This window comes from Aythya ferina, assembly GCF_964211825.1.
Source record: "Aythya ferina genome assembly, chromosome: 30".
NCBI lineage: Eukaryota > Metazoa > Chordata > Aves > Anseriformes > Anatidae > Aythya > Aythya ferina.
Genome location: NC_140327.1, coordinates 1951309 through 1979208, shown reverse-complemented (window position 1 = coordinate 1979208; position 27900 = coordinate 1951309). Strand labels below are relative to the sequence as shown.

Below are 27900 nucleotides of genomic sequence, written 5' to 3'. Positions count from 1 at the left end.
GAGAAGGTTCATTAACGCACATCGGATGCTCGGCCCTTGCCCGGGAAGCCGGGTTCCAGCATGATTCATGGTTTTGCAAGAAGACAAAGCAGCCACTTTCTCGCATTTCCCCTGAGCTTTCGTTACTGAACTTGAGCTTCCGTTACTGAACTTGAAAGGATGAGGAGCGTGGTTTCTGGTGGTTTGGGTCGAATTTCTTAGCTGTGCTCCTCTTTTGGTGGTGTAATGGCTTAACCCGACTGACAGATAAGCATCACTCAGCCACTTCTCCCCCCACCTCCCCTTCCCACCCCGTGACACTGCAGAGAGAATCAAAAAAAAAAAAAAAAAAAAGAAAGCTTTTGGACTGAGATAGAGACCGTTTCTTAAGACAAAAAATAAATGAATTTTTTAATAATAAATGGTGTGGAATACCCCTTTGGACAGTTTGGGGCAGTTGTCCTGGGTCTGTCCCCTCCCAGCTCCTGCTGCACCCCCAGCTTGCCCGGTTGCAGGACAGAGCAAGAAGCTGAAAAGTCCTTGTCTTGGTGTAAGCTCTGTGACAATTAAGACATCAGCGTGATATCAACATTCTTCTCATCCTAAATCCCAAACACAGCACCATACCAGCTACAAAATGAGCACCGGGCGAGCGTGTTTGGACTGAGCGAGTGAGCTTGGGGCTCTGCTAAGCGGGCTGTAGGGTTCTCGTGGGGATGTTGCCATCTGCTGTTTCCACCAGGCAGCACCATTTGCTTACAAGACATCCTTTACTGACAAGCCACCCCAAAGGCTTTTTCTATTCACCTTTTTAACCAGACTGAACTTTTTAACCTGACTTCTCCCAAGAATTGTGGGCAGGGGTCTTCAAAACGTGGGCAGTGGTCTTTGGGAGGAAGACCGTGTAGGGAACCATGGATGTAGATCATGGAAAGCTGGTGGGATGATTCCCAGGACTGGAGCGTGGCTATTGATGGCTACGAACTGTTCAGAAGGGAGGAAATAATTCCTGTATTAGGAATTGGATAGATTGTGAAGAGCTCTGCCTGAGAAACAGCCACGACCAGGCGGAGAGCTCGTGGGTGAAAATCAAGGATCGGTCCGGTAAAGGACCGGTGGTTGGGGTCTGCTACAGCCCATCTGACTGTTGTGCTCACAAGCTCTTGTCCTGAGGAGGATTTCAACCACCCAGATATCTTCTGGGATAGCAGCATGGTGAGATCCAGACAATCCAGGAGATTCCTGGAGTCTGTTGAGGATAACGTCCTGGTCCAGGTAATATAGACGGACCGACACGAGGTGTAACCTTACTAGACTTGGTGCTCACCAGTGTGGAAGAGAGCTTTACAGAGGTTACAATTGCCTGGTGACGACCACTACCTGGTGGAGTTGGTGACCCTGAGGAATACGGGTCTGGCAAGAAGCAGAGTCAGGACCCTGAACTTCCAAAAAGAGGACCCTGAACTTCAGGAGAACAAAATTCTGTCTGCTCAAGGAATTACTGGCTGGAATCCCCCACGAAACTGTCCCTAAGGCCATAGGAATGGAACACATGCACGTATATACGTGGATAAAAATATATTTCACAGAATAACAGAAAGTTAGTAATTGGAAGGGACCTGGAAAAATCATTTTGTCCCTATATAAATAATAACAATAACAATAATAATAACATGGGGCACAACAAAGTGCAATGTGGTCGATGCTCTTCAGATGATGTCGAGAACATCACCCCCAGGTCTGGTCCGTAAGGTTTGAGTCTTGTTCAGCTCTGATGTTAGTCAGCACCTCTTCCACCTCAGGTTCCATCCTTAGTCATCAGGCTTCAGTTTTGACCTCAAAACCACAGACGCAAACACTTGAAAGGATTTCTGAAGAGCATCATCCTTCATCAATGAGAGGAGCCGCCAGTGTCCAGCATGGAGAAAGTCCTTTCTCCACCATCTTTCTCAGGAGCTGCCCCCACAGCCTGGGGCTTGCTGCAGATATAAGGCCGGCTCTGCCAACAGCTTGAGGTCGCCACGTCCTCGCCATTCAAGTAGACACACTCTGCGACGCCCTGCACTGGGAACCTGCAACGACAAGGAATGCCACTGCAGCCTTCTGCACTTCCCCGTGCCCTTTGGCAGCAGTGCACGGCCACGGCACACCGGGGCCATCAGGCTCTGCCCGCTCGCAGGACTCACGTCAAATTGAAGCTGCTGCCATCCACCCACCGCAGTTGTTCACCCCGTCTCCGCAGCCCAAGCCAGGAATCCCCACTGTCTTTGAACTGTCTCAGAAATTTCTGGGTGGCAAGGAGAGAGGCAGACAGTCAGAAGATGCTGGAGCACCGCGCTCCGTCAGCCCCACGGGACTCGCTGCCCCGCTGTGGGAGCCCCACAGCCACCCAGCACCCCGCACTCACCAATTCCCAGTCCTTTTTCACCACGACCAGCGAGGCCCCGTGTCTCGAACACTGCTCCTGGCTCCAGCTCCAGTTGCCTTGCTCCTGCTGCCCCGACAGGTAGTAGCAGACGTTGCGGTACCCAACCCATTTGTAAGGGCACGCCAGCACCGGGGCTGTCTCCCGCTGTTTTCTGGTTGCTGCAGAGCAAAGAGGACATTAAATGAGGTTATAGCAAGAGGGGGATCAGGCTCTTCTCCCTCCCAAGTGGTAAGACAAGGGGAGAGTCTCCCAAGCTACACCAGGGGAGGTTGAGGTTGTATATTAGGAGGAATTTCTTTACCAAAGGGGTTGTGAGGCATTGGAATGGGCTGCCCAGGGAAGTGGTTGAGTCACCATCCCTGGAGGTCTTCAAGACACGGGTAGGTGTAGAACTCAGGAGCATGGTTTAGTGGTGGACTCCTTAAAGTTTGGGCTGGAGGATCTCAGAGGGCTTTGCGTAGCATGGCTCGGGTTGGGAGGGACCTTACAGATCACCCAGTTGCAACCCCGGCTAGTTCTATAACCCGGCTGCAGGGGGGCACGGGCAGCTCTGTGTAGAGGGGTGGGATGGTGGTGGCCACTCTGCCCTTACCTATCAGCACAATGCTAAGAATCAGCATCAAGGTCAGGATTAGCAGCACATCACGCTGTCGCTGGGTTGTGCAAACCCTGCCTGCAGCAGAAGGAAAAGATATTTGTGGTGAGGACGGGGCTGTCCCACAAGCAGCACTGCCCTCACGTCGCCAGCACGACCAGAAGGCGATGCCAGGGGGATCACGGACACCCCTCGACCCCGTCTCCCTCCTCCTTGGCACGGGGTTCACCCCCACAAGTGCTGCAGCAGCAGGAGGACAGCTCAAAACCCAGCTGGGCACTGGCCCTGCACTCACCCAGGCATCTTTGGGTCCTGTTTCTGCCTGTGGGTGCAGCATCTGTGGGCATCGCAACAGAAGAGGTCGCCGCCGTGTCCTGGGGGTCCTGGGGCTGGTCGGGGTCCTCATACTGGGAGGTGAGGCCACTCTGCTCGTCTTGCACCATAGTGTTCACTGCTCCAGGAGTGCTTAGCACGTCAGAAGGCATTGGTGCTGCTAAAAAAAAAAACAAAAAACATAGAAGGCAAGGCTCGGATGTGGTTCCCCTCCCCTGCAAGCCCAGCAAGCGGGGTGATGAGGTGGAAAAACGAGGCTGAAGGAGAGATCCCTGGGTGGCTGCAGACAGCAGCACCATGAGGCTCGTAGCTCCACCAGCGTGCACCCAGCTGTTGAGAAACACCAAGCATATCGTGCAGGATCCCACCCAGGGCGTGTTGAGCATCTTCAGGAAAGGAAGAGGTGGAAGGAGCTCGCAACGTCTGCAAGCAGATTCACACAGCTCTTCCATTGGGGTTTAGTTTCTGAAAGGGAACTGAAAGGGAGCAATTTGGGCAACACGAGGGTTTTATGCACACACACACTGCAACATGAGAGCTCACCCGATGCAGTTTTGGCATTGAAAGCGAAGGCAGAGAAGAAGAGGGGAGCAGAAAAAAAGAAAAGGGGGGAAACAAACAAACAAACAAAAAAAAACAACAAAGGGGGAACAAAAAAACCCACCACCACCAACAACAAAAAAGAGGCAAAAAAACACACAAAAAAAAACAAAAAACAAACAAAAAAAAACACAAAGAAAACACAAAGAAAACACAAAGAAAGGCAAGAAAGAGACAAAGAATTGAAAGAGGGTGGAAAAATGGGAGAGGGCAAAGGAACAACAGCAAAAAAAAAAATCTTTAAAATGAAAGAAAAAAGTTGGGAAACCCACCCTGGCTGGCTGCTCCTTCCCTCCCCATCTCAGCCCCGAGCTGAGCATTGCTTGCTCTGAGCATTGCATTGCTTGCAAGCATTGCTTGCTCAGCTGGCCCCACGTTTTGCTGCTCAGATGTGGACTTCCCCAGCGGTGCATCAAGTAAGTGAATTCTGCTGCTTCACCAGCTTTTATGAATCTGACAGGGAGCGGCAGCCGTGCTGTGCTATGACCTCATGTCACAGCAGCTCGACACCAGCTATTGCACCACCTTCCTGCCCTACCCTCCCCCTGTCTCTGGGACGTGGGAGAGAATCAGAGAAAGAAAAAAAAAAAAAAAAAAAAAAAAAAAAAGCCTGTGGGTTGAGATAGAGACAGTTTATTAAGGCAGCAAAGAAAGGAAAATAAAAATAATAATGGGAAATAATAATGGGAATAGCACTACTACTACTAATGTGTACAAAACAAGCGATCCTCGCAGCGTTCAGGGTCTGAGCAGGGCAGGCGATGAACTCGTGCAGTGCATATTCCCTCGGGCTAAGCTCAGTACCGTGAGAACAAAAATGGTTTTTTTTTGCACCAGAATTGGGAAGATGGGAAGCAGAGGAAATGCCAGGGAGGTGGGCGGCTTCCCAGCTCCGTGAGGGCTGGGAATGGATGAAGAAAAAGAGAAAAGAAGCATTTCGGGGACCTCTGCTGTACGGTTCCCCGTAGCTCCGGGGGAACAGGAGGATGGGGAGAGCATGCAGGGCTGATGTGTGTCCTCTAAAAGCATTTGTTTGGGGACCTCCAGATGAATTTAGAGGTGGCTGCATGGAAAAATTCAGAGCCTGTCCTCACCCCCCCCAAAAAACCCTGGCTGGTGCCCATCCCCCGAGCAAGATCTCACTTTCCCCCAGCATTACCATATTTATGTAGATTTTCCTCATCTCTGGGAGGGTTCAGCTCTTCTTCTTCCTCAGGGTGAGTGTTTTCACAGTCTCCTTTCCCCATGGCTGGCAAGGAAATGTCAGGTCCCGCCGATCACGTGTAACTGTCCCGTCCCGATGCTGCGACTGCCGGAGCACCCTGCGATAGCGAGGAGATGGTTGAGAGCTGGGGGGCCACCAAAGCCCCCTGGGTGTGAGGATTTTGGGAGATCTGGGGGGAAACGTAGGGAAAAAGTGGGTGGGAAAAGGGTTTGCAGATTGCAGGAGGGTGAGGGAAGGAAAAGGGGACAGGAAGATGCACGGGGCGGAGGCAGCGGAGTGGGGGAGAAAGGAGCAGGGGCAGGCTAAGGAGCTGCAAGAAAATTCAGCCAGCACCGCGGCAGCAGCAACTTTCATAAAGCCAGCTGGAAAGGAAGAGTTTTGGGAAACGTGAGGTTTTCGAGGCACTCCTCGCCGAGCCACGGCGCTGCGTGCGCCCATCGGGTGCCAAGTTCATTGAAAGAAGGGAGCGAGCGAGAGGAGGACGAGAAAAAAAATAAAATAAATAAATAAAACACAGCAGAAATGCAAAAAAGAAAGGTTGAGAGAGTGACGAAGAGGGCGGGCAAAGGAGCAAATAACGAAGTAAATAAATGAACTTTAAAGCAATGAAAGAAAAAAAAAGTTGGGAAGCCCACCCTGGCTGGCTGCTCCTTTCCTTCCTGTTTCAGCCCCGAGCCCGAGCGGTGCTCGCTCAGCTGGCCCCGAATTTCGCTGCTCGGAGGCAAACTTACCTTCTGAGCGTCTTCTCCGTTGTGGTTTGTTGCAATAAATGTGCGGAGATTAAATGAATCACAAAGGACAGCCCCCCGTTACGTAAGCCGTTGCTTTTGCCCATTTTGCCTGGCCACGGCTACGCCTTCACATATATGGAATGTAAATAATTAAATAAATAAAAGCAACTCAAATGACTCAAAAGCTCACTGCTCGCTGCTTGGAGTTGCCCTCACCATGTTACCCTGGCTGCCAAAAGAGGAAGGGGAGCAAATCTCTGATGCTTTTGATGAAGAAACCCCGTTCACAGGATGATTTGAAACGTCCTGTCCCAGGACGTTTCAAATCAGAAGCAGAGAGGGGGAGAAATAATGGCAAAAACTTCCAGATGTTTCCTTTTTTTTTTTTTTTTTTTTTTTTTTTTTACTGCTCTGACAAAATGTCCCTGCAAAGGGGTGGGTGAATGTTGCTTCAACTTCCCTCTTCTGAGGGCAAAACGGTGATTTCGAGGCTTTTTGAGGTCTGGTTAGCCCGACCACATATTTAAAATAGGGCGCATATCCCTTCGGGTGCGTATCCTTCGGGGTGCATATCCTTTAGGGTGCGTATCCAAATAGCCTTTTTTCCCCTCAGAACAGAATTATCATTTATTTATTATTTTTTTATTTTTTTCCTTGAGGGTGGAGAGGGCAAGGGGGCAGACAGAGCGACGACAACTCCTAGATGATCACGATGGTTTTTCGCGGCGTGAAAAACCAATCTGTAGCTGTGACTTGCTACAGTGACAGGAGGACAGGAAAAAAACAAAGAACAGTGCTTCATTTTTATTTTATTTTATTTTATTTTATTTTATTTTATTTTATTTTATTTTATTTTATTTTATTTTATTTTATTTTATTTTATTATTTTATTTTATTTTTCAGTTTGGTTTGGTTTTGTGTTTCTTTTTTGCAAGAAAATCCTGGAAGAACACAGCCTGAAAGCTGTGCATAGGCAGGGGCTGAGCAAAGGCACCTGGCAGAGCAGGGAAGACAGGATTAAATGCTGGTGTTAATAAAAAAATAGAAATAGCTAAATTAATTAATCAAATAAACACTTTCTTAGCTGCTTTCAAGCACGTGTGCTTTTTTTACTGGAATCCCAACGAAGCAGTGCCTTGTATCCATCAAAGGGATTTGTCTGGGCATGCACCAGGATGGGGAAAAACACTAAAAGACACAAAAGCACCTTTTTTTGGCCATGAGACAGCATTAAGACCCAAGTCTGCCCCTATCTTCTCATTAGGGATGTAATTTAAAGGACGGGCCATGAGCCTGGGGGAGGCAGGAGGATCTTGTGCCTCTCACCCGGGCACCAGGCGAGGGTGTTGGTGACCCCAAAAACATTCAGGGGCATTGAACGGCCGTGAGCTGTGGCAGGAAGCTCCGGCCCCGCCGCTGGTTCACACTTCACCGGTGCAGCTCTGAGCATTTTGGTTTCCTGTCCTCTGGACTCCATCGTGTCCCCTCCACCCGCTGCGTGTCCTCCTGCCATGGAGGATGAGGATGGCTACATGGCCTTGGACAGGCGATGCAAGCGGGGTGCTGCGGAGAGGCCGGGACCCCCCCGGGACACAGGTAGCGGGGTCCGATCCTCCGTCCCCACCACGGCTTTGTGGTGGCGAGAGGATACCCCGGGTGGCGATTGCTTGGCAGGGGGAAGAAGCGGGGTGGCGCAGCTCTTGGGGTCCCAGAGAGTCGCTCAAGCTGGGGAAAGTGTGATGGGGCTTTGGGGGGACGCTTGCCTGTGGTTTTTGGCCACCCCACGGCACCCAGACGCTGGCTGCTGGCACCCCCATTTCGCTCCCATCTTGTCACCGTCGGGCTCAGCTGCATCCCCCAAAACCCTTTTGCTCTGAAGAAGAGGGATTTTGGGGCACCCCCCGGGACAGAGGACAGGGCTGACGGATGCTCTCGGCCCCGCCACTTCTCCTTTTGTGTCCCTTCCCCTGGCTGCAGGCCCTGCCACGAGGGACCCCGAGCCAGGCTTCGCCCCACGGTGGATTCGCACCCCCATGCGATCCCCCCGCTGCCTCCTCGGGGCCCTGGTGGCCGTTCTGCTGCTGTCCTTTGTGATATGCGGTGAGTTGACACCCCTGGGCGTCCTTTTTCGGGGGTGCTGGGGACTGGGGACACCCCCGTTTGGGCTCAGGGTCCCTCTCCCCCAGTGTCTTGGCTGCTGGTGGAGAGGCACCAGGGGGCTGTGGGGTGCGGGAACGCGTCGCAGGGACAAAGTTTTGCCACCCTGGGCTGCACCCACCTGGGGCTGAGGACGAGCCTGTGCCCCCCTGGAGGTAACCCCCTTAAAATATTGCATCCCCCCTGTCTGAACCCCGCTATCGCCCACCCCGTGGCGCTGTGATGGGGTTTTTCGCGTGGCTGTCTGTCCGTCTGTCTGTCTGCAGACGGTGGGGGCTGCAAGCTGTGTCCTGTGGGGTGGACGCTGCACAGGAGGAAGTGTTTTTGGGTCACCAGCAAGAGCAGCTCCTGGAGGGAGAGCCGGAAGAACTGCAGCCATCAGAGAGCCCAGCTGCTTGTGCCAGAGGACCAGGGCGAGCTGGTAATGGGGCTGATACTGGCTAGGATGTGGGACGGGGCTCAGGGTTGCACCCGAGGGGCTGTGGGGTCCAGAAATTTGGGGTCCGCACCCATAGGGTGCAGGGATGGGTGCCCAAAGCTCTGGGGTAGCATTAGGGACACCAGCGGGGCTCCTGGCTGGGTGGGGGAGCCAGTTGTGGGGACAGCAAAAACCACCATAGTCACCAGCCCCGTTTCCCATCGTAGGACTTCCTAAATCGAGTCATACAGAAACCCACACGCTACTTCTGGATCGGCCTCTCCCAGCCCTCTGTGGGGATGGGTTGGACCTGGCTGGATGGCTCCCACCTGGATCAGAGCCGGTGAGAACCTGGAAGAAGCCTGGAGGGGATGGATGGGGGGGTGGACACCTCCAACGTCCCCTCAGGGACCCCCGTGAGGTGCCACGGGATCTCTCTTGCACCCTCAGGTTCAACCTGAGCACCCCGAACGCCAGCGGAGCCTGTGGGGCGCTGAGGGAGGACAGGATCATCTCGGAAACCTGCGGCTCTGCCTTGGCGTGGATCTGCCAGAAAGACGCCGTCCTGCTCTGAGCGACTTGGGAAAAAAATAAAAAAAAAATAAAAAAACCACATTGCTTTCAAAATAAAGTCCCTTCTCACCCCTGCGGGCTTTGTGTTGTCTGCTAGGGCTGCTGTATTTTCAGCACGCAGGGGGCATTTTGGAAAGGGGTGGCTGGTGTGAAGAGGGGGAAATGAGGTTCTGGGATTTTGGGGGAGGCAGGTGAAAAGGCAGCTTTTTTCTTTTTTCTTTATTTATTCTGCAGGTGGGATGAGCCCTGACAGAATCAGGGTTGCACAAGCTGACGTTTTCATATGATTCCTGGAAAAAAAAAAAAAAAAAAAAGGCCTTTTTTCTCTCTGTAGCCCTTGGCCACCTTCTTCTCGTTGTGGCTGGTGGTTTACAAGATCGGGTTTGCACAGGCCGACATTTTCATATGGTTTCTGGCAAAAAAAAAAAAAAAAATAGCCCCAGGTGTATAAACCACAATGAGTGATTCTGTGGCGCTGAAGCACTAGGATTCATTTTCTCTGCTCTGAGGTGGCAACTTATTTGCATGTATGTTTTAATGTATATAAAACAGAAAGAATAGACTCTGAGAATTTCAAGAGGCCTCTTGGTGGGGGGGGGAAGAGGACGTCATAAAAGCAAAGAAATGCCCTGGGGAGAAATGGGAGAGGGGAAGGAGACGGAAAATGGTGGGGCAAAAAAAGCCGTATTTGAAGATATTTGTTGCTTTCACTTTTGTAATGATGCCAAGAGTTGTACTGGGGACCTGGGCTGTGTGCAGAATAAGTTTAGGTTAGAAAAAAAGTGAGAAAGGAGCAATTTGGTCAAAAAAGGGGTGGTGTGGGGCAGGCTGCTGGGGAGGGAGGCAGACGCTGCCTCATGACTGCTCTTGAAGAGGATCCCACGCACAACTGGCTGTGGTGAAGCCTAAGTTGCACGTAATGTGGAATATTTCACAACCAAATGCCCGAAATTGGGAATATTTCCCCTTATTTCAGCCCCCTTGGAGAAGCCTCCGCCATTACAGGGCCGAGGACTACAACTCCCGTCAGCCCCCGCGCGCGGGTCTCGGCTCCAGGCCGGGGGGCGCAAGGCGCAAGGCGCATGCGCAGTGGCGGGGGCGGGCCGTCCGCCATTTTGTGCCGCTTCCTGAGCAGTGTGAGCAATGGGGGGGGGGGGGGGTTGGCTCTCGGCTCTTAAAGGGGGCACGGCCTCAGGGTGGGGCCCCCTCGGGTTACGGTGGAGAAGGGCCCGGCGGAGCGGGCTGAGCGGCGGGCGAGGAGGCTCCGGTGCGGGTCGCGGCGGCGGAGCGGAGCTTGGCCCCTTCTCCATCATGGCCCCGCCTTCCCCGCTGCGGGGCCCGCTTTAAGGAGCGGCGGCGGCGGGAGCGGGGTCGGGCGGGGGGGGGGGAATAGCGTCGTGATGGAGGGGCGGGGCTAATTGGTCTGGGGGCGTGGCTTGATGAAAAGGGGCGGGGCTTATGGAAAGGGCAGGAGGGGTTAGGTGGCGGGGCGGGGCTACGGATGTGAAGGGGCGGGGCCAAATGGGGCGATGGGCGGGGCTACGGGGAGTGGGCGTGACCACGCAGGGTCAGGGCTGCGAGGGGGCGTGGCCATGAGAGATGGGGGCGGGGCCTATGGGGGTGTGGCTAGGAGGGGGCGGGGTTTAAGCAGCTGGGGGCGGGGCTCCTGGCTTTTGGGGTCTCCCCCTGAGCCCCTGGCCCCATAGCCCTGGCTCCAGCCCCCCCCCCACCCCCTTATCACCCCCTTATCACCCCCCCAGACCCCCCCACACCAGCCCCCAGCCCCCTCATCACCCCCCCAGACCCTCCCTCACCCCCTCAGACCCCCCCTTTACCCCCTCATCACCCCCCCAGACCCCCCCTCACCCCCTTATCACCCCCCCAGACCCCCCCCTCACCCCCTAATCACTCCCCCAGACCCCTCCTCACCCCCTTATCACCCCCCCAGACCCCCCCTCAATCCCTTAACACCCCCCCTCACCCCCTCATCACCCCCCCAGACCCCATTATCACCCCTCCAGACCCCTCTTCACCCCCTTATCACCCCCTCAGACCCCTTATCACCCCCTTATCACTCCCCCAGGACCCCCCCCTCATGGATCCCGGCCGCCCGGGCCGCCAGCGGGCCCCCGATTGCGTCCGCCGCCAGAAACGCCGGGAGCTGGACGCCCGCCGCAGCAAGTGCCGAATCCGCCTGGGGGGCCACCTGGAGCAGTGGTGTCGCCTCAAGGAGCAGCTGGGCTTCGCCCTGCACTCCCAGCTGGCCAAATTCCTCCTCGACAGGTCCGTAGACCAGAAAACCCCCCAAAATACCCCCAAAAAAACCCCGTGGGGTCGGGCGACCTTCAGGTCGGTCACGCTGCCTCCTCCTTCCGCAGGTACAGCTCCCAGGGTTGTGTTTTGAGCCCAGGTAGGTGCCTTTTTCCCCCATGGATACCCCCATCTACATTTTATTTTATATTTTTTCACCCAAAATGCATTTATTGTGAAAATTCGCATTGCACAACACCCTTTCCTGGGAGGAGATGCTTGCGGCGGTGTGGGGATGGGGTCGCCGCGGAGGTGGCTCTGGCCCCATGGGTTTATTGGGGATGTTGGGCACCTCCCCCAGCTGCTTTTTGGGGTCTTTGTGAGGTTTTGGGGTTGTGAAAGAAGGGAAGAAGCAGCTGTGAGGGTGCTTCATGGGGTGGGGACACCAGGAGGTTGGAGGTGGGGAGGTGGCAGAGGGAGATCTTTGACATTATCCCAACACCAAAAAATCTTTAATTGGGTTCACAGAACCAAAAATCAACCCAAAAGTCGAATTTTTGGACCTGTTCATCACCGAATCGCTTATTTTTTCATGCCCTAACCCAGGACCAAGCACCCCAGAACCCAGCCTTCTCCACGCCGATGCCTTGCAGCGCCTGGTCGCCCTCTCCCATGGCCATGGCCAAGAGTGCGGCTTCGTCCCCGACGTGAAACCCCCAGCCTCGGGCAGCCCAGCCCAGCTGGTGTGGGAGTGCGTGGCCGGTCACAGCTTCTCCTGGGGCGTCCCCACCGTGGCCGATGGCCAGCAGCCGTGGGGAGTCACCGAGGAAGATTTGGGGTCCAACTCCCCACTGGTCCCCAGGCGCCGGCGGTCGTTGCGGCGGGCAGGGCTCGTTGCCGAGCCCAAAGTGGATGGATCCAGCCCCAAAAAGGATGGTGCTGAAGCAGAGGTGGCAGCTTGGTCACCCGCTGGTGACGGAAACCAGAGGGAGGAGGCGGGTGAAAGCAGTGATGGAGGTGAGGTTGGGTGGTGGTCCTCCTCGTCTTCAGCTGGGAGGAAGGTGGGCTCCCGTGCTCTGCTCTCGTTTCACTGTTGGCCTCTTGTAGTCCAAATTAGAAGATTTTTGGGTGGTCCCAAGGCTCTGGTAGTCCAAAAATAGAAGACCTTTGGGTGGTCCCAAGTCTCTTGTAGTCTAAAATTAGATCTTTGGGTGGTCCCAAGGCTCTGGTAGTCCAAATTAGAAGACCTTTGGGTGGTCCCAAGTCTTTGGTAGTCCAAAAGTAGGTCTTTGGGTGGTCCCAAGGCTCTAGTAGTCCAAATTAGAAGACCTTTGGGTGGTCCCAAGTCTCTGGTAGTCCAAATTAGAAGACCTTTGGGTGGTCCCAAGTCTCTGGTAGTCCAAATTAGAAGATCTTTGGGTGGTCCCAAGTCTCTGGTAGTCCAAAAGTAAAAGATCTTGCTGACCCCACGTAGGTAGAGCTCTCAGAAGTTCCTCCATTTAGCCAAGATCAAGGAGAAAACCTTCTTCTTTCCTGTCTTAGCTACTTCAGAAGAGGTTGGACTTTCCAGGAGAGGATTTTGGAGTGACTTGGCCAGCAGAAGGGCACAATCTGCTCTCCCAACACCTGCAGGCTCCCCGGTCCTGCTGCCAAATCCACTCTTCCTTCTTCTACATCTCCAAGACTTTGGGTGAAAGAGCCCTGCCTTACCTCACCACCACCCCTTTCGTTTCCTCACAGCTCCCCGAGGGCAGATGGAGGTGGCAACCACAGGACTGGACCATGAGAGGTGAGTGGCGGCCCTGTGGGGCTTTCCCCCGGCACAAAACACCAAAAATTGGCGTTTCCTGAGCTGAAGGTTGCACCTGAACGGGGTCATCCTCAAGCTCTTTGCACCCGTGGCATCTTCTGACGGCAACGCCACCATTTAATGAAGTTTCCATAAAAAAATTACCGCTGGGTCATAGCAGAGCTGATTTTGGCCGTTGCATTTTGGCAGCACACCCGTGTTGGAGGAGAAACCGGAGCAGGGCAGCGCGTCTCAGGAGGAAGAGGAGGAAGAGGAGGACGAAGACTTTGCCGAGGACGATGACCTTGCCTACACCGATGACCTGCGTGATGAGAACTACCACCCGTCTCTGGACAGGTAAAGAGTGTTTAGAGGCTGGTGGCCAACCGTGGCTCAACGGTGGCCAACAGGGCCCAACTGTGCCCCAACCGTGGTCAACGGGGCCCAATGGCAGCCAACGGTGGCCAACGGGGCCCAACCATGGTCAACAGGGCCCAATGGTGGCCAAGAGCGGCCAACCGTGCCCCAAATGTGGTCAACAAGGCCCAAGGGTGGCCAAGAGCAGTCAACTGTGCCCCAATGGTGGCCAACAGGGCCCAAGGGTGGCCAAGACCAGTCAACTGTGCCCCAATGGTGGCCAACAGGGCCCAACCATGGTCAACAGGGCCCAGTGGTGGCCAAGAGTGGCCAACCGTGCCCCAAATGTGGTCAACAGGGCCCAACTGTGCCCCAACAGTGGCCAACAGGGCCCAATGGTGGCCAAGAGCGGCCAACCGTGCCCCAGCGGTGGCCAACAAGGCCCAATGGTGGCCAAGAGTGGCCAACTGTGCCCAATGAGGCCCGACCGCACTCAACGGTGGCCAACCACCTAAACCATCTTGCCCATCCCGTGTCTCTCTTCTCCCCCAGCGACTCGGAGCTGCAGAGACGCCAAAGCCAGCCAAAATCCCGCAAGAAACCCGTGAAAGAGGAGCAGAGCCCGAGCGAGCCGAGCCCGATCGACCCCAGCCCAGCAGAAGAGAGGGGTGGGCGAGTCAGGTGAGCGGGGAAGACCACGGCGGTGGCTACTGACTGAGCATTTGGGGGCACCTTTGGACACGCTGCTGCTTTCTGGGCTGAGAAACCACATGGAAAACTACCCAAAAGTTGTAAAAATGCGTGAAGTTCAAGGGAGAGGGCTGCATGTTTGCAAAGGGAGGTGACAAAGTCACCTGGAATCAGGTTTTAGTCCTCGTTGGGGCAGAGCTGCTGGCACCTGGCCCCATCTTGTGCTGGAGCTTGAGAGGAGGGATTTGGCTGCTGGTCTTGATGGGGGAGTCATTCACGGTGTCTCCTCTGCGGCCACGCACGTGCCTGCTGCTTTGGGTGCTTCAGCACCCAGCCTGGAGCTGGTCCCAAGCACGGGTGGCCACGGAGCAGAGATTTGGTGGCCTCCAGAGGGGTGAAACCACCTCCAGAACCACCGGAGGTGGTTTGGTTGCTCTGGTGGATGGTGAAAACCTTCTTCCAACCTCCTCACAGCAGCCTGGCCTTGCTGGAAGTTTGCAATCCACACGTGCAATCCCTCCTCTCCTTGCATTAGGCACGGGGACCGTCCATATGGTTCCACACAGCCCAAAATCCCACGTTTTATCCCCACGCACAGGGCTATGTCACTTGGTTTTTGTCCTCCACGCGCGTGGCCGTGCTTCTTGGCTGGCAGCAATGTCACTGGGTTGTCACCCCAAATGAAACGGAGCCCGTGGCGATGGCAGCGCTCATCCAACCTCAAGCCTTGGTCGAAGGACGTCCTACTCAGGACCAGAATTGTTGAATTTGCAAGCACTTTGAGGCTGAGTTATGGTTTAGCCACTCCTGCCCAGCCACGTGGGCTCAAAAATTCCCTTTTTCACTCAAAATGAGACAGGAGGGTGGAGTAGTTGCTCAGTTCCAGGCGTCTTTTAAGCAGGAAGAGTAAATCCTGTCCGCCCCCGTGAGGGTTGGTCTTGATGCTGGTCCCGTCCTTTGCCTCTCGGGTCTGACACACAAGGAGTCATCATCACCTTCCTGGATTTTCTTCCAATACAAGGGCATTTAAAAAAAATAAGTAAAAAAACCAACTTTTTACTTGGAGTTAGCTGGAGCGACCACTTATCTGCTCTTACCTTTGTGTGCCCTTGAGCGAAGACACCAAAACGCACCCCCCCAAACCTTAGCAGGTAAGTATTGCACGCTTCCACGAAGGTTTTTGTATTTATTTTTTCGCTTTGGCATGCTTTTACCACTTCGTTTCGCTTCTCAACGCCCTCCCTGTCTCTTGCAGGAGCTCAGGAGCCGCCTAGGAGCTTGCTGGAAGAGAGGACGTGTTCCCAAAAAGTCGTTCCAGAAAGATAAATGGAATGGTAAATCTGGCACTTGCCTTTCTTCTCTCCTTTTTGGGTTACACCAAGGGATGCCAGGCACTCAAATTCAGTTTGACAGGAAAGGTTTGGTTTCGCTGGTCCCTGTTGATACCAAAAATTAAGTAAGAGAGGGATTTTTTCACACCTCTGTGGTATTTGGGGGTTCTGCACGCTTCCCACTTGTCACCCTCACGTTCAAACCCCCAAAAACCTCAAGATGGACCCCAAAACCTCTTGGGATTTTCAGATGTGGCTGAAAAAAGTGGCTATTGACTTGCTTGTGCAAAAAGCAGGGTGGTGGGGAAGCTTTTAACACCCCTCCAAATTAAACTTGAGGTCAGTGGTGCGTTTTTGAGGAGTTTTATTACAGTTGTCGTACTCGGACTTAGAAAATTTACTTTTTTTCCCCCAGTTTTGGAGCAGCAACTGGAAGAATGGAGATAAAAGACTGTTCTAAGAAGAAAATATGGCTCATCCTGCACAGCCTCTTCTCGCTGCCCTACGGTAATGCCACCTTGAGCTGATAAAAAACACTTTGAGGAGATTGTAGACAAAGATGCCCAGCCCGTGCTTTTATTCAGATGCAGCCTGGCATGGCCATCTATGAACAATCTCTCTGTCTTGCCCCATAAAAACATCAAATTTTTAAAAAAATCTCTCTCTGATTGCAGGATATCAGCCAGGAATAGCTGCTCTTTCCATAAAGTCATGGATAAAGCTGAAAAAAAACAGAGATGAAACCTGTTTTGAGGGGAACAAGCACTCAGTGAGGTGGACACGAGGATGACGACAATCAGAGATGCACTAGGACGCTTCCAAAAACCCTGTTAAAGGCTTTGTACTGAATAATAAAAGATTTTATTTCTCTTTACAGTGTCTGAAAGGTGCGTTTGTTAACCTCGTTGCCTGCTGCGAGGCGGGGGGGGAGAAATATTTCAGTGGCTTTCTGAAGTTTTTAAGACTTTCTGATGTTAAAAGGGGAAGAGTTGGCCAAAGGATGGTTTGGTCGTCCAAAGGATGGTTTGAACGCCGTGGTTTTTTTAGAAACCATCAACTGTGGCTGCTTTCCAGCTCCTCAGCTCTAAATTGAGGCGAGGAGAGGGGATTTTGGGGACAGGAGCCTCGCTCAAGACCTTTTTTTCCTCTTCCAGCTGCAAGCGGCGAACGCGGTCGTGCGACGAGGACGTGGCCCAGATCGGCCCCAAGAGGATCAGGTAGCGAGGGCTCCGGGAAGGGGAGGATGAAAAGGTGCAAATCAGCCCTTTTGGGGCATAAACCACGTGCTGGGACATTTTTCTTGTCCCTGCAGCAGCTCCTGCTGCGATGGGAGCCTCGTATTTGGCTAAAATTAAGCTTCTGAGGGATAAAAATGATGGGGGAAGGAGGGAGATCGGCTGCTTTCTCAGCTCTCCGTGCTCACCCTGATAATTCCTCGCTCTTCCAGGAAGGCAGCGAAACGCGAGATCCTCCTGTGCGACTTCGAAGGCTGCGGCAAGATCTTCTCCAACCGCCAGTACCTGAACGTGAGGCCGGTGGTGGTGGGGTGGGAGGGCCCCAAATCCCTTTTCCGTGCACGGGGAGGTTCAGCCGAGCGCCTTCATCCCTCCTGCTCCTTGCTTTGAGCCTCTGCTGCGGCCGCTTTTGAGCCAGATTTTGTCTCCTGAGCTCCGTTTTTGACGTCTCTGCTCTTCTGAGATGGATTTGGAGATCCCAACTTTTTAATTCTCGACTTTATTAACCAGCAGCTCGCTGCCTGCTCAGCCCAGGGGACTGCTCCCAGTCCCACCTTCTGTTTTGGATCAAAAAAGATGAATATTGTAGCTGGAAGATGCCCCAGGACTTGCTCCAAGCACAGGTTCTTGGTGAGGGATTTTTGGGGTGGCCGTCTTCACTCCTATCCTTTTTTTCCCCACATTGCAGCACCACAAGAAGTACCAGCACGTTCACCAAAAGACCTTCACCTGCTCGGAGCCCAGCTGCGGCAAATCCTTCAACTTCAAGAAGCACCTCAAGGAGCACGAGAAGCTGCACAGCGGTGAGCCAGCTGCCTCCATCCCTTCTTAGACGCCTTTCCCGGGCTGCTCCCACCTCCTTGACCCTATTTCCATACCAATACCTCCGATTTGCTCCCTTTTTTGACCCGTTTACCTTCCAGACTACCACATCAGCTTGTTTTCCACCCCGGAGGTCTATCAATTTCTTGTTTCTCTCCGTTTCTGTGCTGGCAAAGCATCCCGGCTCCTAAAACACACCCCAAAATCATCATCTGGGTTCCTTTTCGAGGCTGCAGCAGCCCCTAAACCATTTTTTTTTGTTGTTTTCCTCCTCCCTTGCAGACAAGCGGGACTACATCTGCGAGTTCTGCGCCCGCTCCTTCCGCACCAGCAGCAACCTGATCATCCACCGGCGCATCCACACGGGGGAGAAACCCCTGCAGTGAGTTCCAAATCCCATCCCCTAACGATTTGGGGTCACCTCGCTGGCATCAGCGCTGCTCCACATCAGTTTTCCTGCTCCACGTCAGTTTTCCTGCTCCACATCAGGTTTCCTGCTCCAGCAAACGGCACCTGGATGGAAAATTCGGGGCGCAGGCACGGGGTTGGCTGGAGGAAGCTTAAATTAAGCCATTTTCTGGAGGGTTTTGGGGGAGAGCAATGCGTTTCCTTCCCTCTAGGGTGTGCTGAAGCCACGCAGAGCTGGCCTGAGGTTGCTCAGCTGGTAAAAAAAATTGCAGCATCAAGATTCTCCCTCTGCACTCACTGGGGGATGGCACAAATTTAAGTGCTTCCCCCATCTGCTTCCCTGCTTTATTCCCCTGTAGGTTTTTCCTCTCTTACACCCCGTCCCGTTTCCTCCTAGGTGCGAGATCTGCGGCTTCACCTGCCGCCAGAAAGCCTCCCTCAACTGGCACATGAAGAAGCACGACGCCGACTCCTTCTACCAGTTCTCCTGCGACATCTGCGGCAAGAAGTTCGAGAAGAGGGACAACGTCACGGCCCACAAGAGCAAAAGCCACCCCGAAACCCCCGGAGGACCCCCCCAAGCCGTGCCAGCCTCACCTCCAGGCCTCCTGGGGGCTGGGATGGGGCAAACGGAGGCGCTCGGGGTCTTCGGGGCAGAGCAGGAGGAGCCCCCAAGCAGGGAGGATGAGGGAGAAGCGGAGAAAAGCGCTGCCTCGGCTGAATAAGGGCGGTTTTGGGGCAGAATCTGGGAAAGATGCTGGATGGTGGTGAGGTCGGTAGCGAAATTCCTCTCAGGACTCATCCAGCGGGGACCAAAACCCTCCTCGGAGGAGCACAGGAGGTAAAAATGATGCTGGATCCTCCAGGAGGCACCGACCTCGCGTCCCAGTGCCAAAAAACAAGGAAAAAACATGAAAAAACAAGAAAAAACAAGGGGCCAAACGAGGATGGGGTGGCAGAGGGGCTTCCCTGCTCCTCCAGGGAAGCAAAAATTCCCCCTCCTCACCTCCTTGCACGAGATGGGGGCTCGTTCTTCCTATATTTTGCGGCAGGATCCTCAATAAAAGAGTCGTTTTGTAGAAAATTACTGATTTGGCACGAAAAGCAGACAGATTTTTATTCCCAGGCCCAAGATCGTCACGATTTAGGGCAATAAAAGGGGGCGAGTTGGGCTGGGAAGCCGAAGGTCGCCGGAGGGGATCCAAACTGGATGGGTTTTGGCGTCTCTGTACCTTTTCTGTACTTTTTTCCCTCTTTTTCCCCCCAGCCCCAAAGTATTTGTAGTATTTATGTATCCTAGAAGACCCTCAGCCCAAGAAAATTGGGGGAAATAAGGTGTATTTAAGGATTTAAGGTTTTTTTTTGGCACAGATTTATCTATTTTTGATGTGGAAAGGGGCTGCTGGAGCATCCGTGGTGCTTAAAATGGGGCTGGTTGTAGAAATTCAGCCTTGGACCCCAAAAAAGCAACGTAAATCTTCCAGGAACTTCCTTTTTTTGGGGTTTCAGGATCCATCCTACAGCGGTGAGACGCTCCCCGGGGGCTTGGTGAAATATTTGAAGCAGCCAGACCCAAATCTGTCACAATTAGGGCTCATTTTGGCCTCTCTTCTCCCACTGGGGGGATGCTGAGCCCCACGCAGCCCCCTGGCAGGGGTTCTTCCAGTCCCAAAGCAGCAAAAACCCAGCTCGAGGCCCCCAAAAAAGCCCTCCCCCTTTAAAATTTACCCCTTTGGGCAATAATGTTGAATATTTAACTCAGCCCCTGTGCAGCGTTGAAGCCTCTGAGCGCCAGGAGCTGCACAAATCCCATTAAAAATCCCCCCGTGCTCGCAGGAGCTGAGCTTTTTGAGGTTTTTAAGGGGAAACACGAGATGGGGGGGCTCCAGAAAACCCCCTCCGTGGAGGAAACGAGGCCCCAGCTCACGGGTGGGAGGGAGGAGACAGCAGCAGCGTGGCCATGGGGAGCGATTTTTCCTCCTGTCCCATCTTTTGGGCCCAAAAACCACTGGAAGAGGTGCTGGGTTGGTTTTTTTTTTGTGTTTTTTTTTAATTTTGCACAGCAACTTTTATTTCCCCACTAAACAGAGTAAACAGGGCAAAGAGACGTAACAGCATCGCGAGGGGGGGGGGGGCACACGAGGGTGTAAGCACGCGCGAGGTCACACCTAAAAACGAGCCTTTCCCCCCCCCCTGCCCCCCACCACGCAGCCAAAATCCCCCCAACTGAGCCCAAAAGCTGGCTGCATCGAGACTCCTGGTCAGCAGCTTTTGGGGTGGCACCCGGCACCCCGAGCTCGCCCTGCCTCGCCCCTACAAACCTTCAGCAACGGGAAAGGGGGAGAAGATCGCGGGGTTTTTGCTCTCTAGTGGCAGCAAAAGACAGGCTGGGCCCCTTCCCGAGGAAGGGAAAAGCGAGGACAGGGGGAAAAAAACTGCTAAAAAGGTGACCTGCAGAGCAACGGTGTCAGAAATTGGGGCTTGGGTACGGTACCTTTCCTCCTCACACAGGTTTTCTAGCCCTCGAGAGCTTTCCGGGGTGCACGAAGCAGGCGGCTTTGCTACGGGGTGAAGGCAGGAAGCGAGGAAAACCCCCCCAAAACGGGGCTCTTCTCCCTGGTTTGCCACGGGGGGGCAGCCAGCTTAAAAGAACGAGAAGGGAAAAGGGTTGCTTATAGGGCAGGCCGGAGCGTGAGGAAAGAGGAGAAAAGAACCTCAGAGAGGGGCTACGTAAGCAGCCGGGTTTGTCCACCCTCAACGGTTGGTGCCCCCAGAAAACCTTTTTCGGGGTAAAAGCGACCCAAACGGTTTTGTTTTTTTTTTTTTAAAAACGAGAGAACAAAAAGATGAAACTCCCCCCCTAAAGCTGAACTAGGAAAACACGGACGAGTTTTGGGGGCTTTTTGTCTGAAAGCAAGGGGGGAAAAAAGGAGAAGGGGATCGGGGCACTACTTGCAGGTCACCTCGAGGAGGGAGGGAAGGAAAAAAGAAATGAGAGGGGTCAATTGCAAAGGGAGAGCGAGGAGCCCACATAAAAGAGCCAGAAGAAAGGGAAGATCTTTTCGGTGAAAACGGCGGTGAAGGTGAAGATGGGAGCCATGTTATCGGCGTTGTAAAACGCCACCCAGCCGCCCTCGTAGTCCAGGTACACCCCGATCTTCCTGGGCCTCTCGCAAAGGGACAAGGGCGTCTCCGGGGAGGTGAAAGCCTGGTACTGATCCCAATTCTTCCCCTTCCAGTTCAACCCCACCGCCCAAATCCCTTCCTCGGGTGCGAAGTCGATTTTCTCCTTCCTCCGCACCGACTCGCGGGCCGCCCCCAGCACCCAGCTCTCCCCGTCGCCCACCTCCACCTCCCAGTAATGCCTCCCAGCCACGAAACCCTCGGCCGCCAGCACGCAGAAGGAATAATCGAATCTTTTGGGGTTGGCAGGCAGCTCCTGGGGGGCGCTCCGCAGCCTCACGCTCCTCTTGTCCTCCGACAGCACCAGGTAGGGGTTGGCCGTGTCCGGATCCAGAGAGAGATCGCCTGGAAGGAGATGAGAACGTGAGAATCCTTGAGAAAAAAAAAACCTTTTCCACCCTAAATGGGGATTTCTGGCCCCAACCAGACGAGGCCAGCAGCAGGGATGTCACCAGCAAGGAGTTTTAGGCCCAAAAAGCCGCGTGGGAGCAAAACTCAGGACCCTTCGGTAATTAAAACAGAAATTTGGGTGTGCCATCCTGCAAGCCTGCAGGCTTGCTGTCCCAAAAATAGAAATTTTGGGGCAAAAATGGTGTTTTTAGTCGGTGCCACGTGCCAGAGAGGAAGGAGAATAAAGATCCTCGGGTTTAAGGGCTGCTCTTGCCCTCCAGAGGCCCGGGAGGAGCAGAGGCTGCTCAATTTGGGTCTTTCCTTCCCCTGCCACCACAAAGCCAGGCAGGGAAACCGCAGCTTCAGCCCCGAACCAAACGCCGAGGATTCAAAGTCCACCTCGGAGCAAAATCAACCCCCCACGAGCCATGCCAAAGGTCTCCGTGCTCGGGGTAGAGCAGAGCAGCTCAATATTCCTCTTAACCCTGCAGTTTCCTAATAAAATTTTGAAATTTGGGCCTTTTCCGGGCTCTTCCAGCAGCTGGATCATTTCTTTGCCTCTTTTTTTGGCGGCACCAGCGAGTTTTTGCTTCTCCTGACCTCTCAAAGGCCTTACCTCAAAGATTTTTCCCCCCTGAAAAGCTGAAAATGAGTTCAGAGCTGCAAAAATAAAGGTCAGACTGCCCCGTAAAGAAGCCAAACTGCTCACCTGTATCGTTCTCCAACTCAAACCGAAGGTTTTCTGCAGGAAAAGAAAGAAATTTAGGTTCATTTACGCGTGGGGAATCCCCAGGGATTACCTACAAGCACGTGTCCTTGCTCCCTGCCTTGTGGGAAGCCACCAAACACGACTGGGTGAACCCATAATGAGCTTTTCCAAGCAGAAACCCAAAGGAAACGTGATTTTCAAGCAAAAAGAGCTTCGATTTTTCAAGGAAAAGCTCCTCAAACAATAAAAGCTCTCCCCCAAAGGGCGAAACAAACGAGAGCACAGCCCTCGTTCTCTTTTTAGAGAAATTAATCACAAGGGAAACGCTTTTAAAGGTTTTTTTTTCCCCAGTGCTCACCCTTGAACTCCAGCAGGACCTCTTTCAGCACCGCGCTCTTCTGGGAGAAGCTCTTCAGTTTCTTCTCCAGCTCGGCAAAGCCGGCCTCCGGCTTGCAAAACATCCAGCTCTCAAAGCTGGGGAGAAAAAAGCAGAATTAGGAGCCCTCTGGAAAAAAGAGGGCTCCTCCCAGTTAAACCAGCAAGGGCCCAGTTCGCTCACCTGCTTCCAGCCGTGGTGACAACCTGGAGAGAGGAAAAAAAAGCCTCAGTCAGTCCCACAAGCTCCAAAATCCACCCCAAAACCAGCCCCTTCCCCTCAGGGGTCAGCTCCCCGTTGGTGTTTCAAGGGCAGGGAGCAGAGGGACTCACAAGAATGGCAACATTTGTGTTTTTCACCCCCCTTTTCCTTTTTAGGGTGAGAGGGGGGGAAAAAAACAAATCCACAAATCTTAAAAATTAAGAAAAAAAACGTGATTGCCATCAAGCTGCCAAGATTAAGATTCAGGATGAATTAATGATGAATTAAGAGAGAAACAGATATCTGGAAGATTTATTCTGATATTTTTTAGCAACAAAAGGGGCCAAAAAAGCTTTATTTTTGAGGGTCAATTTTATCCCCACAGCTCTGGGGAGTTTTGGGAGGGAGGCAGAAGAAGAGCAGCTCTGCAGGAAGCCAAGAAAATCCTGCATTAATCAGAGTTAATTAAGGATCCCAACCCCAAATTGCTCCCCAGCAGAGCACATCAGCACCCCACGGTCTCCGTTATGGGGTTTTTTACCCCAAAGATGCCAGAGCAGAGCTTTTTGGGGTTTTACACCCTGCTATACCATAATCTACGGGTTGGGAGGATGCATCCCAAGTTTCTCACCTGCCCGGACTGGTTCCCGGGGCCGTTTTCTCCTCCCTGCTCCCCCAGCAGCTTATCGAGCTGGGCGATCTCCTCGGAGAGCCTGGAGACGCTCTCATCTCTCCTCTTCACAATGTCTCTGTCTAATTCCTCCAGGCGGGACAGCAGGAGCTGCTCCTTTTCCTCCAGGAAACCTCGCAGCTCCTTGCACTCGGCCACGATCTTCTGCCTCTCCACTTCCGTCTGCTTCTAAAAACCCCAGGAGGGGGAAAATTTTGTGAGAAAAGCAGCCCCGGAGGGAATGGGGAAGGTTTGGGGAAGTCCCTCGCCCCCCCCAGGCGCTCACCAGCAAGTCTTCGCTCTGCTTCTCCCTCTCGGCCTTGGCTTCTTCACGTCCTTTCCGCAGGGAGCTCAGATGTTCCTGCGGCACCTCCTGGAAGGAGGAAGAGATCTGAGGAGAATTTAGGGGGGATTAGGAACACGGAGGAAAGAGATAGGAAGGAATTCCCTCCAGTCCCGCTGCCACAAGGGGCTAAATTTCATCAAAGATGACTTTTTTTGCAGCTAAAGGCAGTGTTAACCCAAATTGGGGTGAAACCAGCTCTGCACCACGTCCTCCCTCTCTCACCTTATCCTTTTGTTTTGGGCATACCAAAAAACAAAACAAAACAAAACTAAAAAGCAGCCTGAGCAGCTCAGAGCCAGGTAAAGCAGGAAAAAGAAAGAGAAACGAGCACGGGGTGGGGGAAAACAACCCAGCTTTTAGCTCCCTGTAAAGGCAAACCACTAACTCACGAAAAAATGCTTCTGCAGGGATCAGCTTTCACCTCCCGGCCCCATCGGGGTCTCGGGGGGGCGGTTCTGGCCACCACACTAAGTTCGTTAACGGCTTAGTTCGTTAACTAAGTTCGTTAACTGCAAAGCAAACCGCAGCGCCTGGCCTTGTTGAAGTCACTTGACCCCCCGACGAAGCAGCTCCTAGCAACGCCGAATAAAAAGCAGCAGGGAGGACGCCCCGGCGGGGCTTTTTGGGGAAAGAAAACCCTAAAAAAGGGGTTTTGCTACGAGCTGGGGAGGTGAGGGAGGGCACGAACGCGGGCTCGCTGCCTGGCACCGCGTGGAAAGTCACGATCGAGGCGTGAGATTAAAGTAAAGGGCAGAAAAACAGGGCGCAGGCTGCAAGCTGCGCCTGGTGGGAAACCATTTTTTAAAAAAAAAAAAAGCACAAAGGCAGATTAACGAGGCAAAAAAACAGGGCAGCGCTCGACGGCGGAGCTGCCTGGAGATGTCGCCGTGCTAAAAAAGGACAAGATCCCAAATTTGGGGTGAGCGACGGCGGCTCAAGCTCCAGCTCCCCATTAAAAAGTCATTTTCATCCCCGGGGTGAAAATTAAAAAGCCCCTGCACTCAATCTGGTCTGAAAAAACCAGTATAAAAACGGGAATTGAAGAATTAACGGGTGGTTTTAATGCTCGGTGGTGCAAGATCTCCCCGGTGCCACCCTCCTTTCCTCCTCCTCCAGCTGCTGCTGCGCAGTAAGCGCCCGCTGCCTGGCCGGCATCTTGCTTTTCTCCTCCCCGACCAAGAAACTGAGGCCTGGCTGCTCAGATTCGGCTCGCCCGCCCCCAAATCCCTCGTTATTCTCCCCAAAAAGCCCCCTCAGGGCAAGGAGGAGGGCGTCCCTTTCTCCACCGCGGAGATCCGGCTCCTGCGTCACGTTCCCCAACCGCCCTGGGCTGTTTTTTTTTTTTTTTTATTTGCAGGGAAAAAAAGCTTCTCCTACAGGATTCCTGCTGCATTTTTTTGCCCCAAATCACGCTCAATACTGAAAAAAATCCCTATCCCCATCCCAAAGAGGCCAGCTGCATGCTTAATGCTTTCTCCAGGGGGATTTCTGCTCGGGGACGTGGCAGGTGAGGATTTGGGGTTGCCTGGTGTTGTTTTGCACACTCACACCCGCACAAAGGCGACCCCGTGCCACTTGATCTCCGTGTTACTCAGCACGGGAGACAAAACCAGCCAGCCCCAGGGCAGCTCAGTCCCTCCCAGTATCCTCCCAGTTAACCCCAGCGCCATTTTGAATGGGGGACGTTCCCCCTGACCCGATCCTACTGCACGAGGTCAGCCCTCACTCCAAGATTTCCCCCATCCTGGGGGGTGTTTGGGACCCTACTACTCCCCATATCCTGCCCCACCACATAGGGCAGCACCTACCTTGGAAAGGGGTCCCTATATAAGCCCCCACAGCCCTGTAGGGGACCCCATTAAGCATGGGGGGCAGCCCCAGAGCACTGCACCCCATATAGATGTGAGTTAGGGGTTCCATATCCCCGATAAAAGCTTCCTAATGTGTTTAAAACCTAGAGGGGGGTCACTTTTACACCCTGCTGTGTGTGTAGAGGGGGTCCCATGGGATTCAGGGTGCACTGCTCCACGTGGGGTGCCCATATTCCACCCCCATATTTAACAGGGGTGCTTTTCTTTCACAGAACAAGGTTTCTTATTGTATCCCCAACCCTCAACAAACCCAAATTCACCAAAAATGCGATCCCCACCGCACCCCATTTTTATTAGGGTACGGGGGGGCTCCTCTACCGAGCCCCCCACCGCACCCTCACCCCCAAGAGACCCCAATCACCCCCCGGGGGGCTGCTCCCCGCTGCACCCCCCCACCCACCCCGTTGCACCCCCCCCCCACCCCATAACCCGTTTGGGGGGTGCCCCCAGGCTGCTCCCCGGCTCACCTCGGCGGCGTGGGCCGCCTCCTCGGCGGGCAGCACGGTGTGGGTGCGGTGCTCCCGGGAGAGGTGGCAAACCACGCAGACGGCCCGGCGGTCCTGCACGCAGAAGAGCCGCAAGGGTTCACCGTGCCGGGGACACCGCGGAGGCCCTGGGGGACCCGGCGGAGCGGCGGCGGGCAGAGGCGGAGATGGGGCTGGAGGCCCCGGAGGTGGCTCGGCGGGGCCGGGGGGCAGCCCCAGCTGGCGGACGATGTGGACGATGTTGCCGAGGGAGCGGTTGGGGCGGAAGAGCCGCTGCGGCACCGGTTCCCGGCACTGCGGGCAGCAGAGGCGCCGCGCCGAGTCCTCCCAGCACTGGGTGACGCAGGCCCGGCAGAAGTTGTGGCCGCACTCGGCCACCAGCACCGGGTCGGTGAAGTACTCCAGGCACACCGGGCACGTCAGCTCGTCCTGCAGGCTGCGGGCGGCGCTGCAGGGAGCCGGCGGCACGGCGGGGGGAGCGGGCGGCGCCTCCATGTCGGAACCTTCCCCCTTTCCCCCCCCTCCTCCTTCAACCACCGCCACGAGCAGCGCTGCGCTCCTAGCTCCGCTCCCCTCCGCGCCGCCGCCCCGACTGGCGGCCGCTGGGGGCGGGGCCGCGCATGCGTGCGGCGAGGGGGCGGGGCCGAGCATGCGCGCTGCGCGGGGGGAGCCGGCGGGAGGGGGAGTGCGCCTGCGCGGAGAGGGGAAAGGGGGCGGGGCTTAGCGGGGGGTTGAGGGGGGCGGGGCCGTGAGGGGGGCGGGGTTTGGTTCCTATAGGGTCGGGGGGGGGGGAGGACCCCAAGGACCCCCTATGGAAGGGAATTTGGGAAAGATTTGGGGTTGTTTATAGGGTTTTGGAGCTTTGTAGGGTGGTGGGAGGGGGGAGCACGCCTCTGACCCTATAGGGTGCTGGGGGGGGGGTGCCTTAATGCCTATAGGGGCTATAGGAGCCATGCACATCCCCCCCAAGCACCTTAATGTCTATAGGGTCTATAGAATCCATGCACACACACAGCACCTTAGTGTCTATAGGGGCTATAGGAACCATGCACATCCCCCCCCAGCACCTCAGTGTCTATAGGGTCTATAGGAGCCATGCACACACACAGCACCTTAATGTCTATAGGGTCTGTAGAAGCCCTGCACACAAACACAGAGCACCCTATAGACACTAAGATGCTGGGGGGTGGGTGTGCATGGCTTCTTATCAGGTGCTGGGGGGATCCTATATGGTATGGGGAGAGGGGAATGTCTCTGCCCCTATAGGGTGCTGAGGGGGTGTGCCTTAGCATCTATAGGGTCTATAGAAGACGTGCACACACACACACATCTTGGTGTCTATAGTGTTGCATAATGCTGCATCCAGCTCCACAATCCCAAAATGCTCCATTCACTCCCTGAAAACACGCCTCAAATGCACGATTATCCGCATCTTAACCCGTCCCTGCGAAACAGCTGCCATTAAGTCACGCATTAATAATCACAATCATCGTCTCCCTGTCTCAACTTCCAACTACAAAGTGACTTTGTTGGGCTGGACGCTGGCAATCTGCTATTTTTAAATTATTCTTAATGTTCGGGGTTCTTTGCCGACAGTGTCACCACAGGGCACGTGAGGCCGGAGCTGTCCCCCTCTTCTGCCGTCACGTTCTTCCATTTTTCTTGATTTTTCCCCTCAGCTGGCACCACAGGAAGTGCCAGAGGGAAAGCACGTTTTTGGGGATGGAAAATTAAAGGAGGTTAATTGA

General features: G+C 54.2%; 4 protein-coding genes and 1 long non-coding RNA gene across 12 annotated transcripts in view; 3 read left to right on the top strand and 2 right to left on the bottom strand.

Annotated features, from left to right (window-relative positions):
* The window catches only part of LOC311425353 (killer cell lectin-like receptor subfamily B member 1B allele C), an 85380-nt gene extending 76266 nt beyond the window's left edge, over nt 1-9114 (top strand). Inside the window, exons 1-6 of one of the 2 annotated variants that reach the window (XM_084501202.1) lie at nt 7018-7487; nt 7869-7991; nt 8078-8203; nt 8315-8469; nt 8694-8809; nt 8917-9114. In XM_084501202.1, coding sequence (XP_084357328.1) covers nt 7403-7487; nt 7869-7991; nt 8078-8203; nt 8315-8469; nt 8694-8809; nt 8917-9040 — 729 coding nt within the window. In that variant the 5' untranslated portion in view covers nt 7018-7402 and the 3' untranslated portion in view covers nt 9041-9114. Of the gene's footprint in view, nt 1-7017; nt 7488-7868; nt 7992-8077; nt 8204-8314; nt 8470-8693; nt 8810-8916 lie in introns of those variants that run through there. The other variant, XM_084501203.1, reaches the window with a different exon arrangement.
* Nucleotides 1543-6237, bottom strand: LOC311425348 (C-type lectin domain family 2 member B-like). Of its 4 annotated transcripts, none has more exons than XM_084501188.1 (7): nt 5892-6237; nt 5095-5257; nt 3298-3492; nt 3000-3080; nt 2387-2565; nt 2166-2266; nt 1543-2051 (listed from the first exon to the last, which is right to left on the bottom strand). In XM_084501188.1, the coding sequence occupies exons 2-7, from the start codon at nt 5180-5182 to the stop codon at nt 1871-1873; spliced, it is 825 nt and encodes a 274-aa protein (XP_084357314.1). In that variant the 5' UTR covers nt 5183-5257; nt 5892-6237; the 3' UTR covers nt 1543-1870. The 4 variants fall into 4 exon arrangements, with proteins under 4 accessions (XP_084357314.1, XP_084357313.1, XP_084357316.1 ...); XM_084501187.1 differs by having other exon boundaries at nt 3298-3495; nt 5892-6219; XM_084501190.1 differs by lacking the exon at nt 5095-5257 and having other exon boundaries at nt 3298-3495; nt 5892-6227.
* A 1043-nt stretch (nt 9115-10157) lies between the features above and the next one.
* On the top strand, nt 10158-20738 carry ZNF692 (zinc finger protein 692). Of its 3 annotated transcripts, none has more exons than XM_084501089.1 (12): nt 10158-10175; nt 11123-11322; nt 11418-11449; nt 11896-12306; nt 13030-13078; nt 13289-13435; nt 13988-14116; nt 16611-16673; nt 16904-16982; nt 17380-17494; nt 17796-17895; nt 18319-20738. In XM_084501089.1, the coding sequence occupies exons 2-12, from the start codon at nt 11135-11137 to the stop codon at nt 18644-18646; spliced, it is 1641 nt and encodes a 546-aa protein (XP_084357215.1). In that variant the 5' UTR covers nt 10158-10175; nt 11123-11134; the 3' UTR covers nt 18647-20738. The 3 variants fall into 3 exon arrangements, with proteins under 3 accessions (XP_084357215.1, XP_084357214.1, XP_084357213.1); XM_084501088.1 differs by lacking the exon at nt 10158-10175 and adding an exon at nt 10244-10306; XM_084501087.1 differs by lacking the exon at nt 10158-10175 and adding an exon at nt 10244-10409.
* LOC311425382 lies at nt 15326-16330 on the top strand. Its single transcript, XR_014686300.1, has 3 exons — nt 15326-15459; nt 15872-15963; nt 16131-16330. It is a non-coding gene; the product is annotated as an uncharacterized lncRNA (long non-coding RNA).
* LOC311425314 (E3 ubiquitin-protein ligase TRIM7-like) lies at nt 19951-26725 on the bottom strand. 2 transcript variants are annotated; one of them, XM_084501096.1, is made up of 7 exons: nt 26135-26725; nt 23737-23823; nt 23412-23639; nt 22763-22785; nt 22562-22677; nt 22204-22236; nt 19951-21449 (listed from the first exon to the last, which is right to left on the bottom strand). In XM_084501096.1, the coding sequence occupies exons 1-7, from the start codon at nt 26645-26647 to the stop codon at nt 20923-20925; spliced, it is 1527 nt and encodes a 508-aa protein (XP_084357222.1). In that variant the 5' UTR covers nt 26648-26725; the 3' UTR covers nt 19951-20922. The 2 variants fall into 2 exon arrangements, with proteins under 2 accessions (XP_084357222.1, XP_084357221.1); XM_084501095.1 differs by having other exon boundaries at nt 23737-23841; nt 26135-26724.
* Nucleotides 26726-27900: the final 1175 nt, after the last annotated feature.

Bases quoted from the DNA above. Each gene is read 5' to 3' on its own strand.
- LOC311425314 (XM_084501095.1), bottom strand. From the start codon at position 26,647: ATGGAGGCGCCGCCCGCTCCCCCCGCCGTGCCGCCGGCTCCCTGCAGC. The intron at 22,678-22,762 runs GTGAGCGAACTG...TTTTCTCCCCAG, and splicing joins GTCACCACGGCTGGAAGCAG to CTTTGAGAGCTGGATGTTTT. The intron at 22,237-22,561 runs GTGAGCACTGGG...CTTTTCCTGCAG, and splicing joins GGTCCTGCTGGAGTTCAAGG to AAAACCTTCGGTTTGAGTTG.
- LOC311425348 (XM_084501187.1), bottom strand. From the start codon at position 5,182: ATGGGGAAAGGAGACTGTGAAAACACTCACCCTGAGGAAGAAGAAGAG. The intron at 3,081-3,297 runs GTGAGTGCAGGG...CTTCTGCTGCAG, and splicing joins CAGGACCCAAAGATGCCTGG to GCAGGGTTTGCACAACCCAG. The intron at 2,052-2,165 runs GTGAGTCCTGCG...TTGTCGTTGCAG, and splicing joins GGCAGCAGCTTCAATTTGAC to GTTCCCAGTGCAGGGCGTCG.
- ZNF692 (XM_084501089.1), top strand. From the start codon at position 11,135: ATGGATCCCGGCCGCCCGGGCCGCCAGCGGGCCCCCGATTGCGTCCGC. The intron at 13,436-13,987 runs GTAAAGAGTGTT...CTTCTCCCCCAG, and splicing joins TACCACCCGTCTCTGGACAG to CGACTCGGAGCTGCAGAGAC. The intron at 14,117-16,610 runs GTGAGCGGGGAA...TTCCTCTTCCAG, and splicing joins GAGAGGGGTGGGCGAGTCAG to CTGCAAGCGGCGAACGCGGT.